Here is a 9,349-nt window from a genome sequence, read left to right as displayed (position 1 = left end):
TGATCCAGGAGAGGAGACCTCTGCGTCAATTGACGGATCGCAGCTGAACAGGTAACACTTCATTGACCTCATGAAATACAGAGGTTGCATACAGAAAAGCCATTGTTTTTTGCATATTGGCCTTTTTTTAAATTATTTCCTATTCTCATGACAGTTTTCACAAGATTCAGCTTCATAATGATATTTTTTGTAAAGAAAGACAAGATTCCTCAGATGGATTTGTTTAAACAGTGGAGGGTAACCTAAAACTTATTATAATACATTTAAGTCAGGTCACGTTTATTAAAATAGAGCTTTTAGATAGTACAGATTATTTTGAAGCAGCTTCACAGGAATAAATAGGGTTCATACACAGTGCGTAAAGTCTGACTTTTTGACTGGAAGGCCTGGAAAACCCTTAAAAATAGCAATGTTCCTGAAGAGGTGCTTGAAAAGTTGCTTGCATTATGAAAAGACAATGTATCAATGAAATAAGCGTTTAATTTTTTTTTCCAGTAAGCACATATCTTTTCACTCTACAATTCAAAAAACAATACTTTTTCACTTATTTCAGTTAATGTCATAAAACCAGTCAAGTCGAGATTATTTATACAGCGCTTTTTACAATACAAGTTGTGTCAAAGCAACTATAATAAACAATAGTGTGTCAATAATGCAAAAGTTCCATGTTGCATCAAAGTCGGATTGACAAATGTCCCTTTCTAGTGAGCTAAGCCAGTTGTAGTACTGCCAGTGTCGCGTAAACATGGCTAAAGACGCGAAAAGAAGAACAGATGAACCGAATCAATTGAGTGAGTCAGTTGTCCGATCATTCAGTTTAAGCGATTCACTAGCAAAAAAACAGATCAGATTTTGGAATGTCGAAGTCATTTGTAATTATTTTAAAAAGCACAGAGGTTTTCGAAACTCTGAATCAGGTAAACCAGTGACTTGCAAAATTATGTTTTGAAGCGCTCCAATCGGATCGCAAATCATTTGGTTCAGTTCTGGACCTCAAATTGCGAATCATTTGATTTAGATTGGAACTTTGGAGTGGGTTCGTGAATCATTTGATTCATTTCGGGACTTCATAGGGGGTTAGCGAATCATTTGATTCATTTTGGGACTTTTATGTGGGTTAGCGAATCATTTGATTCATTTTGGGACTTCAGTGTGGGTTTGCGAATCATTTGATTCGTTTCAGGACTTTGGAGTGGGTTCAGGAATCATTTGATTCATTTTGGGACTTCAATGTGGGTTCGCGAATCATTTGATTCGTTTCAGGACTTTGAAGTGGGTTCAGGAATCATTTGATTCATTTTGGGACTTCAGTGTGGGTTCGCGAATCATTTGATTCGTTTCAGGACTTTGAAGTGGGTTCAGGAATCATTTGATTCATTTTGGGACTTCAATGTGGGTTCGCGAATCATTTGATTCGTTTCAGGACTTTGAAGTGGGTTTGCGAATCATCTGATTTGTTTCAGGACTTTGAAGTGGGTTCGGGAATCATTTGATTCATTTCGGGACTTCATAGGGGGTTAGCGAATCATTTGATTCATTTTGGGACTTCAGTGTGGGTTCGCAAATCATTTGATTTGTTTCAGGACTTTGAAGTGGGTTCGGGAATCATTTGATTCATTTCGGGACTTCATAGGGGGTTAGCGAATCATTTGATTCATTTTGGGACTTTTATGTGGGTTAGTGAATCATTTGATTCATTTTGGGACTTCAGTGTGGGTTCGCGAATCATTTGATTCGTTTCAGGACTTTGAAGTGGGTTAGTGAATCATTTGATTCATTTTGGGACTTCAATGTGGGTTCGCGAAACATTTGATTCGTTTCAGGACTTTGAAGTGGGTTCAGGAATCATTTGATTCATTTTGGGACTTCAATGTGGGTTCGCGAATCATTTGATTCGTTTCAGGACTTTGAAGTGGGTTTGCGAATCATCTGATTTGTTTCAGGACTTTGAAGTGGGTTCGGGAATCATTTGATTCATTTCGGGACTTCATAGGGGGTTAGCGAATCATTTGATTCATTTTGGGACTTTTATGTGGGTTAGTGAATCATTTGATTCATTTTGGGACTTCAGTGTGGGTTCGCGAATCATTTGATTCGTTTCAGGACTTTGAAGTGGGTTAGTGAATCATTTGATTCATTTTGGGACTTCAATGTGGGTTCGCGAAACATTTGATTCGTTTCAGGACTTTGAAGTGGGTTTGCGAATCATTTGATTCATTTTGGGACTTCAGTGTGGGTTCGCGAATCATTTGATTCGTTTCAGGACTTTGAAGTGGGTTAGTGAATCATTTGATTCATTTTGGGACTTCAATGTGGGTTCGCGAAACATTTGATTCGTTTCAGGACTTTGAAGTGGGTTTGCGAATCATTTGATTCATTTTGGGACTTCAGTGTGGGTTCGCGAAACATTTGATTCGTTTCAGGACTTTGAAGTGGGTTTGCGAATCATTTGATTCATTTTTGGACTTCAATGTGGGTTCGCGAAACATTTGATTCGTTTCAGGACTTTGAAGTGGGTTTGCGAATCATTTGATTCATTTTGGGACTTCAGTGTGGGTTCGCGAATCATTTGATTCGTTTCAGGACTTTGAAGTGGGTTAGTGAATCATTTGATTCATTTTGGGACTTCAATGTGGGTTCGCGAAACATTTGATTCGTTTCAGGACTTTGAAGTGGGTTTGCGAATCATTTGATTCATTTTGGGACTTCAGTGTGGGTTCGCGAAACATTTGATTCGTTTCAGGACTTTGAAGTGGGTTTGCGAATCATTTGATTCATTTTTGGACTTCAATGTGGGTTCGCGAAACATTTGATTCGTTTCAGGACTTTGAAGTGGGTTTGCAAATCATTTAATTCATTTCAGGATTTCAGTGTGGGTTCGTGAATCATTTAATTCATTTCAGTACATTAATGTGGGTTCGCGAATCATTTGATTCATTCAAAGCATCAAATCATTAAGGCAGTACAGTTAAAAACAAAACAAAAAAAAGATAGAAAGTATACACAAATACAAATCCCTTAAGAAAATGAACCATGGTTTTACTATAGTAAAAGTGTAGTAACTGTTATTTTGTATAACCACAGTTTTACTACAAATACCGTGGTTATCATAGTTTAGCTATAGTAACTGTTTTTTTGTTTGTTTTTTGTTTGGAGTAAGAGCTGTTCCCAGGTAAAAAAAATAAAAAAATAAAAAATTTTATAGAAAAAACAGAACTTTAATATGTAGTTAACATGTAGTTGTCTAGATCTATAAACAAATAAAGAAAATAAATATTTGAATAAAAAGTAAAGGTTTAGAGTAGACAGATGTAAAATTTAGCTAGCAGAAAACACTAATGAGTTCATTTCTGTTTTCCTATATTCTCAATCCAAAGTACAGTTAGTCAAACAATCCAAAGAAAACTTCTTTAAAACAGAAAGAAACGTCATTTACTAAATGAAATTACACTGTAAAAAGTTTTTTACCAGTTTCAACTTAAAAACGTAAGTTCAGCAGCTGCCTTAAAAATTTAAGTTAAATCAACTTAAAAGTACCATTCATTTCAATTTAGGACAATAAAATTAGTTAAAATTACTCTTTACTTTACTTTAAAGTTGATTTAACTTAAAATTTTAATGCAGCTGCTAAACTTAAGTTTTTAAGCTGAAACTGGTGAAAACTTTTCACTGTGTAGATGAACATGAATAAATCTGATCAAAATGTCAAACAAGCAAATGAATCTTTCTCAGAAGAAACAAAAACAGCAACTCACTTCAGTGTCTGACTGATATTATAATTACTTCCATAAGCTTTTTGTCCAATTTGGATGAATTTATGAATCTGTTGTTTGTTCTCACAAGTCAGACATTGTTTATGATTGTATGTCCCTACCAGTATCCACACACTACTAAATTGACCCTAGCAATCATTTAGTCCCCACCAATGCCAAAATCAAACCTACATCATTGTTTTTTATGTATACAGTTGTATATTATTTATATTTCTAATTTGTATCACAGCTGTTGCTGCCAGAATAACGGTCCATTTTACATGTTATGTGTTTCATTTCTCTTTCTCTTTTTGTTGTTAAAGTTCACATTATTGCATAGTTTGCATGTGCTTTTAAGTTTTGCCATTTTGTTTTATTATTAGTATATTTTTATTCATCTTTAGAATTTGAAAGAGATTGTTTGATAAGTGAGATCCTGAAAATCAAAAAAGTACAGCTTGAAAAGTTCTTAAAAGTCCTGGAATTTAATTTTACAGTGTCTGTACAAACCATAAATAAACATTAAAATAGCAGTGTTCATGCAAAATTCATCAGTTAAAAAGATATATCATTTTTGTTATATATTAAAATTAAATTATATATAGATTATATTTATTACTAGAATTGAATCAAACTATATACATATATATAGCCCAGAAAATTGTTACAGAACATCCCATCATTAGATCAGAATCAGATCTATTATTGGTTCAGATTTAGTGTTGTGAGCTGGTTCTGGCTTTAACATATATTAGAAAAACACAAAACCGAGAAATGTCTTTAGATCAGTGATAAAGTGTGTTGTGATGTGCAGTATTTGATCTGTGGAGGTGAGTGTCACTGCTCTTCCTCTGCAGTGTTATGTGTGTCCATCAGGAGGCGCTGTACAGCAGATGGCAATGACTGAGTCCGGCTCCGGGGCCAGTCCCATCCCAGAGCCCGACGCAGAGATAAACGACTCAGAGCCTGGAGAGCAGGTGCGTCTCCTGAAAAACACACAGCACCAGTGAGGATCATGATCACAAACATTGTGTTGCATGTAAAAGAACACATTCTGATCAAATACTAGTGCAGATACGCTTACAGCAAACTGCAAAAGAATACAAATATTTAACAGGACTATCAGTCACTTCAAATATTGCATTGGTGTTCATGTCAACTTTTTGTTCAAGGAAACAAAATACCTGGTATATTAATATATAAAAATGTGATGTATCTAAAAATCACGAAACCGAACAAAGCTCAGAAATGTTAATGCATTAATGTTAACAACCTGTCACTGTAGATTTCATTCAATATTGAAAGTAGGTTTAAAAAATGATGTGTGTGCTGTGCATTGTAGTATTTTGGTTACAAATAATATTTTTATTTGTAATTATTTCAAAAAAAAAAAAAAAAGTTTTTTTTTGTTATTTAAATATTGCATTATTTTTCTAAATATTTGGGTATTATTGGCTTAAAAGTTTGGGATCAGTAAGACTTTTTTTTTCTTTTAAGAAGTCTCTTCTGCTCATCAAGGCTGCATTTATTTGATCAAAAATACAGAAAAAAATTGTAATATTGCAAAAATGTTATTACAATATAAAATAATGTTTTGTATTTTAATATACTTTAAAATATAATTTATTCCTGTGATGAAAAGCTGAATTTTCATCAGCTGTTCCTCCGGTCTTCAGTGTCACATGATCCTTCGGAAATCATTCTAATACACTGATTTATTATTAGAATTATCAATGTGCTGACAAATATTTTTTTGGAACCTGTGATTCTTTTTTTCAGGATTCTTTGACGAATAACAAGTTAAAAAGGACAGCATTTATTCAAAATATAAATCTTTTCCAACAATATATATCTATTCTATCACTTTTTATTAATTTAACACATCCTTGGTGAATAAAAGTATTAATTTCTTTAAAAAAAAAAAAAGAGAGAGAGAGAATAAAAATGTACCGACTCCAAACTTTTGAACAGTAGTGCATATTGTTAGAAAACCTTTTTCATTTTAAATAAATGCTGTTCTTTATAACCTTTTATTGATCAAAGAACTGTTTCCAACATTGATAATAAATCAGTATATGTGACCCTGGAGCACAAAACCAGTCTTAAGTCGCTGGGGTATATTTGTAGCAATAGCCAAAAATACATTGCATGGGTCAAAATTATTGATTTTTCTTTTATGCCAAAAATCATTAGGAAATTAACTAAAGTTCATGTTCCATGAAGATTTTTTGTAAAATTCCTACTGTAAATATATCAAAATGTAATTTTTGATTAGTAATATGCATTGTTAAGAACTTAATTTGGACAACTTTAAAGGTGATTTTCTCAGTATTTAGATTTTTTTGCATCCTCAGATTTCAGATTTTCAAATAGATGTATCTCAGCCAAATATTGTCCTATCCTAACAAACCAGACATCAATAGAAAGCTTATTTATAGTATTTCTTATTTTACAGTTTTGTCAAATTTAACCTTATGACTGGTTTTGTGGTCCAGGGTCACATATTAGAATGATTTCTGAAGGATCATGTGACACTGAAGACTGGAGTAATGATGCTGAAAATACAGCTTTGCATCACAGAAATAAATTACATTTTAAAACATATTCACATAGAAAACAGTTCTTTTAAATTGAAATAATATTTCATAATATTACTGTTTTTTTTTTTTGTATTTTTGATCAAATAAATGCAGCCTTGATGAGCATAAAAAAATCTTTACATTTCTTACTGATCCCAAGAAATTGTATTATTTTTAAATTATTTTTTAGAAATTTTTGTATCTTTTTTTCATATCACTTAGTCATGTGATGCCATGTATCGCAGACTCACGTGTGGTGCCACACAGGTAGCGTATGCAGATTTGAGCTCCTCCCCAAACGCAGCTCACCGCTGGAAAAAGCTCCGCCCCTTTGGGGAGGTCCTGGAAGGCGACGCCCAAATAGCAATCGTCAACCAGATATCCCAGCGTCCCTGCGTCTGCGTCCAGCACCACTAACACACGCTCCGGAACACTTAAGACATCCCTAGCTCCGCCCCCAGGATACTGCCTCACTGCTTTCCCATCATGCCAGAGCTGATTGGTCGAGAGCTCCCAGCCCCAAGAACAGGAGTCTCCGCCTATCAACGCCGTGTAGCCAGCGGCCTGCAGGGAGTGCATGTGTGTGGACACGCCCAGCAGGGCGTGGCTTCCTCTCTGTTGCCCCTCCCACATCACCTCCCATATATGGAGTCCCGTGGTGGTGCCGACCGCACCGCGAACCGCATCGCTGCTCTGCTCCACATGGGCGCGATAGACACACCCACCTGACGGACACACCTTCAGATTGGGCGACAGGTACGTCGGGCTCCACTGCGACCGTGGGTTCCCGGGACCGACGGGGGGCGTGTCTAACAGCACCGTGAGGCGAATGGGCGGGGCTACAGAAAACTGACAGAAGGGTGACGAGGATTTGTGGTGTTTTTGAGGACGGCTGTCCTTTAGAAAGCAGCACAGTGTGAGACCCATCCAATCAGATCGCAGAATAACAGCAACTTCCTGTTTAAAGACACAAAACAACCCTCAGGTCACCATACTACAGCCATTTAGATCATCATTCCAGTTTAATCATATTTTAATAGCTTAATATACTATTAACTTATAGTTTTTTTCCCAAAAAGGAAGAAAGTCATAAGCTTGGAAGACATGAAGAATAAAAATGTCATTTTTGAGTAAACAAACACTTTAAATATCTGGCATAATTAAGTTGAACTGAAATGCTATTTAACTTAATACTATTCTTCTTCTTCTGAGACTATAATTTCTGAGTGCTGCTCCTCCTCGAGCTTTAACTCTCCAAACTCCAAACTCAGGCCAGATCTTCAGACTGATCCGACTCCAGTTGCTGGATCTTTTCAGACTGATCCGACTTACGTTTTTTCTTAAAAATGAGGATTAAAACTGGGAAAAATGCCATAGACTTACATTGAGGGAATGTTCAAATGATCAACACTATTCAAACTCACACTGACAAAACTCCCACAATCCCTTCAGACTTAGGTCTTGCTAATAATGCCCACAACATGCTAGTAACATGCTACTCATGCTGTAAACATGCTAGTATCTATCTATCTATCTATCTATCTATCTATCTATCTATCTATCTATCTATCTATCTATCTATCTATCTATCTATCTATCTATCTATCTATTTAAGCTTTTTTAAACCACTTTAAACTAAACTCGTTCAGACTGAAAACTTAATTCAAACTTTTTTCTGGTCCAGCTTTCTCAAGCCAACTTAAAGTTTGTCTTGACAAACTTTTTTATCTAGTTATATTTATTTTTATACTTATTTTATATTTATTTATTTATTCATTTATCTTTGTGTGTTGTAATGCGCTCTAAAGTTAAAGAGATTTAAAACTTAACAGGACCAACTTTGATTAAATCGCTGTAATACTTAATAAATTATTAATAATGTTGTTAATATTCATAAATATGACTCTGGAGCACAAAACCAGTCTTAAGTAGCACCAACAATACATTGTATGAGTCAGAATTACCAATTTTATGCCAAAAATCATTAGGATATTAAGTAAAGATCATGTTTCATTACGATATTTTGTAAATTTCCAACCGTAAATATATCAAAACTTAATTGTTGATTAGTAATATGCATTGCTACGAACTTCTGACAACTTTAAAGGTGATTTTCTCAATATTTAGATTTTTTTTACCCTCAGATTGCCGATATTCGAATAGTTGTATTTCAGACACATTTTGTCCTATCCTAACAAACCATACATCAATGGAAAGCCCATTTATTCAGCTTTCAGATCATGTATAGGGACATCTCAGTTTCAAAAAAATGATCCTTATGACTGATATATATATATATATTGGTTTAGGGTCACATATTGTACTTTATCTGCTCCTGAAACACACATTAAAGCATAAAAAGACGGATAAAAGCGTTTCTTCATAAGCTGAAGTTGTTCTTACCGTGAGTGCGCGCGGTGACTCCGCTCCGTTCCGTTCGTTCGTTCATCCCGCATTTAAACATCACTTATCTCCCGTGCGCGCTCCCGCGACGTCAGCACCGGCCGTCATGTCAAGGCCGAAAACGAGAGTGACGCTTCCGCGGATGCTCTGACGTCTGCGCGTCCCCAAAGACGTATTTCTATCACTTAATGGTAATCATCATTTCGTATATATGTGACCCTCGACCACAAAACCAGTCGTTAAGGGTACATTTTTAACAATTGATAAGCTTTCCATTGATGTATGGTTTGTTAGGATAGGACAATATTTGGCCAAAATACAACTATTTGAAAATCTGGAATCTGAGGATGCAACACAATTCAAAATCGCCTTTAAAGTTGTCCAAATGAAGTTCTTAGCAATGCATATTACTAATCAATGCAATATGCGCTAATTTGCATACATTTTAAGTACAAAAATCTACACTGGATGAAGTCAGTTTCAAAATTCTTGTTTAATTTGAACATATTAGAGTCAAATGTTTTTACAGAGGAGATTTTGAGGTCTCTTTTTGTCTACTTAGAACAGACAGAAAACTATGTATTTTTTTAACCATTTTGGGTGAAATAAAATGTA

General features: G+C 35.0%; 1 protein-coding gene across 1 annotated transcript; it reads right to left on the bottom strand.

Moving 5' to 3' along the window:
• Positions 1 to 4,589: 4,589 nt before the first annotated feature.
• On the bottom strand, positions 4,590 to 8,511 carry LOC141290717 (SPRY domain-containing SOCS box protein 2). Its single transcript, XM_073822809.1, has 3 exons — positions 8,470 to 8,511; positions 6,583 to 7,288; positions 4,590 to 4,738 (listed from the first exon to the last, which is right to left on the bottom strand). Exons 1-3 carry the CDS (start codon positions 8,509 to 8,511, stop codon positions 4,590 to 4,592), a joined length of 897 nt encoding a protein of 298 aa, XP_073678910.1.
• Positions 8,512 to 9,349: the final 838 nt, after the last annotated feature.

The sequence above is a fragment of the Garra rufa genome, chromosome 18 (assembly GCF_049309525.1).
Source record: "Garra rufa chromosome 18, GarRuf1.0, whole genome shotgun sequence".
In the NCBI taxonomy this organism is placed as follows: Eukaryota; Metazoa; Chordata; class Actinopteri; order Cypriniformes; family Cyprinidae; genus Garra; species Garra rufa.
Note: the sequence above shows the minus strand (reverse complement) of the source record. Positions and strands in the feature narration are given on the sequence as shown.

Excerpts from the sequence above, each read along its gene's own strand:
- LOC141290717 (XM_073822809.1), bottom strand. The coding sequence starts at position 8,511 with ATGTGTCTGAAATACAACTATTCGAATATCGGCAATCTGAGG. Across the intron at positions 7,289-8,469 it reads CGAATATCGGCAATCTGAGG|GAAGTTGCTGTTATTCTGCG; the intron begins GTAAAAAAAATC and ends GTCTTTAAACAG. Across the intron at positions 4,739-6,582 it reads CTACCTGTGTGGCACCACAC|GAGACGCACCTGCTCTCCAG; the intron begins GTGAGTCTGCGA and ends TGTGTTTTTCAG.